The sequence below is a fragment of the Exophiala aquamarina genome (assembly GCF_000709125.1).
Source record: "Exophiala aquamarina CBS 119918 chromosome Unknown aczIA-supercont1.100, whole genome shotgun sequence".
In the NCBI taxonomy this organism is placed as follows: domain Eukaryota; kingdom Fungi; phylum Ascomycota; class Eurotiomycetes; order Chaetothyriales; family Herpotrichiellaceae; genus Exophiala; species Exophiala aquamarina.
Window position 1 is genome coordinate 1 of NW_013550488.1, and position 5,096 is coordinate 5,096.

Consider the following 5,096-nt stretch of genomic DNA (forward strand, 5'->3'; position numbering starts at 1 on the left):
AACGACCTCCGTCGTGCCCGTCGTGGCCTGACGCTCGTGCGACCACCCATCCTGTCGTGAAGCCGAGGGAGAGGACACGGTCATCCAGTGCCACCGCCGACGGCATCCATTGTTGCCGTGGATGGTAGAGGAGGCGTCCGTCGCGGGCGGACTCCATGTGCCGCGGGCGGTCCTGCCCGTACCGCCAGTGGACGACGTGACCATTTCGGTGGACGGAAACAAATCTCTCGCTGTCGCCCGTCAGCCACCACCCATGAGATGGATCGGAAGTGAATGGCGCACCGGTGGGCGGTGAGCAACGCCACGGCCGAGGGGGCGACCCCCCGGGCGGCGTAGTGAAACCCTCTATGGGCAGGTGGTATTGGGGACCCCCCCTGGCCAACCGTGGCATCCATGCTGAGAAGCCCGGTGGCTGACCTTGGTCTCGGTGACGGTGGATGGGCACACTGAGCAGCCCCGCTCACGGGCCAGAACGTTCCACTCGTCGAAGTTGGAGGTATGTAATCTCGCTTGGACAACGACGCTGGATAGCTCCCACTCCCCACCAGAGACCGAAGTCGTTCTTATATACGCCGGCCGCAGCCCCCCGGCTAAGGCGACCAAGAGTACATTTGATGAGACCAGAAAGTTCGACGTCAACAGAACGCACCACCATGCGGCGAGACCACGAACCGGTCCTCCACTCAGGTCCAAGATTCCACATCGTCGTGAGGGACAGGGTCGAGATCCTGGATCGACAGTGTGGCCATCGTGGCGGAAACTGTGGTCAAGTCGCAATTTCCATGAGCAGAACATTCTCGCAAGTGACCGAATTTTCCGTCCATGAATGGCTTCCTTTCTAGGATCGGGCGAGTAGAGATTCTCCCGTAACTTACTGTAAATTACCTCGTGCATCACCTTCTCGTTTGGACGAATCTCGATCTTGTAGGGTCCGGGAATACGGGGGTCCACAACGGGCAGGGAGCAGCGACTATACGTCATGGAGAAACGATACGGCATCACTGAAACGGATTACAGGGAGCCCCCTTCACCCGAATCGAAGACAACGAAGATTTTTAGAAGGGACAGGAACTGGGAATCAGATTGTAATCGGGAGGACACATCGTCCGGGGGAAGTTAGCTCCAGTGATGTGACCTAGCCTACCACGGAAATCTGGCCACCGAAGTACAGGCCATTTTCATAGTCAAAACTACTCGGGGCGTGGCGCATCGCGAGCTTTGTGTGCAATACCAAAAACCTCGCAGGTAACGCAGCCTGCCATCGGACCATTTCTAAGTCTTTCTAAATCCTGAGTCGTCGGCGTCGTTGTCGGAGGCATCCCGACAAGCGCCACGAGTGCTTAGCACCTTTGTGAGTTTGGCGCGTTCACCTGTTGAAGAGTTAGTGCGCGCTAATTGACTGGGCGCCAACACAAGGACATCAGAATGGGAAAATAACGTCACATCCAGTGCGATGCTAAGTGACTCAACGACGAAGTTCTCCCGCCGACCGCGATGACGCGGCCAAAAGCGCTCTGGGTGAAGTCCAGGCCGCAGATGCAGCATGACCCTCTCCCCACGCCGTAGGAGGACTAGGACCACCAAACGTCTGAGTACAGTGCAGTGGGCCCGGAATCAGATCTGGAGGGAGTCTCTAGAATCACTCGCGCCGCTCACGTGCAGACCACGACCGTCTTTTTCTAAACACAAATCTGGTAGGGGCACCGGAGGAGCAGAGAACAGTGTATTGGTGCAAATAGCTTCATTTTGGTAGGGGTGGGCTGTGTGACATTTGATTCTTCGTCGTCATATCCGCGAATTTGTGATAGCAAATCCTGCTCTATAAAAGGCCCCCTCTCGTCCCGGGCCCGGAGCGAGAGCGACATCACACCGTGTACCGCGACCAGACTCATGCGGGCCCTTCCTCCCTCGGTGCCACATACTACACGTCCTCCGCCCACGCATTTTCCCGGCGAATTTGATCTTCCTCCTCGGGAGTGAAATCGTTCTGGATGTTGAAGGCTCGACGGATTTCCTCGGGCGACTTACCCCTGATCATATTGGCAACGGTCTTGCAGCCTAGATCCAGGAGAGCCGGGATGTCGAGATAGTTGGCGGCGAGGATGATTTGGAAGAGCATTTCCTGATCGACTTGCAGGAATGCATGATCCCACTCTTCTATGTCGGTGGAATTCTGGCGAGAGTCGGTGTCGGTCTTGTCGATGGAGGAAAAAGGATCGTGCATGTGGTGGGTGCACCATTCGATGACTTTCTCCAGCACGGCGGCGTTGACGTTAGGAATGGGAATCGCCTCGTCCATGGCTTCTTCTCCCAGATCGCTAACAATGTTCTGGACGACAATCGATCGCTCTGCCACTTTGCGCTCTGGTTGGGCGATCAGCCCACCCGGCCTCGGGTGCTTCGAAGGGGAATTGCACGCACCTACGACAAAATCCTGGCCGTCCGAGCTTTGAAGGGTAAGGTGCAATCGAGACATAGGTTTTCTTCCCGGGCTACGAGGCGGATTCAACTCGTTGAAGCGTGAAGCTACGCGGTGTTCGGTAGATAGCTGGTGGGCCAAAAAGCCCAACGAGAGTGTATGTGGAAGGGGAAATTGCTGCCATGTCCTCCGGGGATCGTACCATGCTATTGTATACATCCAGTTATGCACAGACATCTCTTTTCGATGAGAACCCCGACCATGCAGGCCACCCCAATCAGAGTGCGGGTATCCTCCGTCAGGAAAAGGTGCCTACGTTCGCCTCATCGTGACGTACGTGGTGTGGTACTGAGACCAAAGGAAATGTGGTCAGACGCCGTGAAGGTTGTTTTTTTTTTCGGAGGATCAGAGTCAAGCGGTTGACTGACTTCGACTGGTGACGATATCGACGGATTTTGTCCTCGGGTCGGTGGTCGTTGTTCTCGTCAATGGGTCCTACAGTATCCCGGCCATTCTCTCCTCGGGATCGGCGGAGAAAGTAAATCAGAAAAGTCCCAACAGCGGTCATATTACGTAAGCACTGGTTAAAAGCAGCTTCCTTGACAGCGGCTACAGTAAGTGGTCATCATCAGAATCCATCGAGGGTTTTTGGACCTGGAATCTATGTGCACGCATTTCGACATCCTTCTGTTCTACTAAAGTCAAATATCACTGGCGCGGTGACGCGTTGACAGCAGTTCCTGCATTAGCGGCCGATCTCTGCCCCCCTAAACCCGGCTGTGGCAGTAACCTACCCAAAGAATTTCAAAGGATGACAAAAGAGGAGCCTAATCATGTGGCTAAGCCCGAATTTTTGATGTTTTCTATTTGGGGAGTCCCATGCCGTATATCCTAACACCTCGAGGGTAGATAGACGGATTTCGTGATACAGGACAAATGTTTTACCAGACAAGTATTTCATCGGTGTCATTGGATGTAAATTACCAGTCCTGAAAATAGAAGCATCGGTGGAATGGCAAAGAATTCTGTCGAAGCCGCCAAATGGGACAACTGTCTGGCATGGGGCTCGTCGCACTCTAGGAAGCTCGGTAGAGTGATCACTCACCAATGCGTGGTTTTGGGTTCCTACGAATATTGTGGGACTTTACAGGACTCTTCTCTTATGATTCGGCTTACAATACCTGGCAATCACCAGCGAATCCCCTTATTCTGGTGCTCAATCTACGTATCTCATCCTACGTCCTAAGTTAGCTCTCTCTAAATGACCGGTTGAGCGGCAAAGGGTCGTTCGGGACCCTCCAATCAGATGTGGAGCTCAAGCTGGCCAGCCATTCGACCAATGATTAGCTCGCTCACGGCAGGCACGCCACATCTCTGTACGGCCTTGGGAATAAGTTAATCGGTAAGGACATCGCCGGTCACGGCTGCCCAATGGGGCGGAGTGTGGGAGTTTTCAAAGTGGTACGTTTGGGAGATTGGCGGTGAATGACGTGGGGAAGGTTGTGCTGCTCCATCTCCGCGATGGCGTGACGGCGTCAACTACTGTACGTTAAACGACATCGTTTGACTATATTTCCACTGCAGGGGATCGGCTTGTACTGTATCCAATTCTTCATGTCCACGAGCTTTTAGGTACTGTACCAAGCACGGAGTACTTAACATAAGGAACTAAAGACAAAGTTCGGGGTGCAGTACAGTGGCAAAATGTTAAAATCACTAAATATTTAAGTATCTAAGTTCGCATGTCGTCCATTTCGGAGGGCCTTACCAACTGGACGTAGTAGCTGATAGTGTATAGCCCCAGGGCCAGACGGGTTATCGATGTCACTTTCTCGTCTTAGAAATACAGTACTTTATCCGAGCTTCAAGTCATGTTTCAGCCCAATGATTGATACGCAATCAGTCTCCAACGGACTGAGATCGACTCCCAGATCGACTCTAGTTGCAGGCGCCCAGCCGCAAAGATCTCTCCCATGGAAGTTGATCATCCTGCGCTCCGTACTGCCACTCTCAAGATTGGGGGCGCAGGAACTTCAGCCCCTCGACCAGACACGCCTTTTCGACTGGATCAGTTATCGGCATCGTTGCACATATGAAATCGTAGTCCAATATATCGTCACAGCATACAGTATCCAAGCCGGTACATCCATAGGCCTCACGGAATCTTCGCCACCCTCAATGATTACCCTTACGTATAATTCCCATTGCGGGAGAATCTCTCAAACGACAGTGCTGCCTCCAGAGGCTCAATCGAATGTGGACGGCCAGAGTAGGTTCTTTCATCCCCCTCCATGTTTTCGAAAGCGTATCTTGTGAGCGGAGGTCTTGTCCCGTCCAGTGCACCCGCTCCCCTGCAGCACGACCGAGGAGCTGCCGAGCCGCTAGAGCAACCGTTATTCCTGGAATCCCTACACTTATCTAGGGAGTATGGAGCGGAAAACCTACCCTACGTCGACACCATAATTGTAGCTTGTAGCTTTCTGTTTCCACCGTGCGGAGTAGTTGACGTGTGTGTAGTCATCGATAGCCTCATTGTCAAGGCGGGTGTTGGGCTCAACCTCCTCCGCTTCAGGGGACTGAGCGGGGTCCACGTTCAGCAAGCAAGCTGGTCAGACATCGACGAGTGCCTCTCACCAGCACATCAATTGTACCACAGGGCCAGGGGGCCCCGCGGGGG

At 53.7% G+C, this 5,096-nt stretch overlaps 1 protein-coding gene across 1 annotated transcript; it reads right to left on the bottom strand.

The window, feature by feature from the left end:
* Positions 1 to 1,921: 1,921 nt before the first annotated feature.
* On the bottom strand, positions 1,922 to 2,476 carry A1O9_13159 (E3 ubiquitin ligase complex SCF subunit sconC; the record flags this gene model as incomplete). The annotated part of the gene is made up of 1 exon (XM_013397925.1): positions 1,922 to 2,476. One exon carries the CDS (start codon positions 2,474 to 2,476, stop codon positions 1,922 to 1,924), a length of 555 nt encoding a protein of 184 aa, XP_013253379.1.
* Positions 2,477 to 5,096: the final 2,620 nt, after the last annotated feature.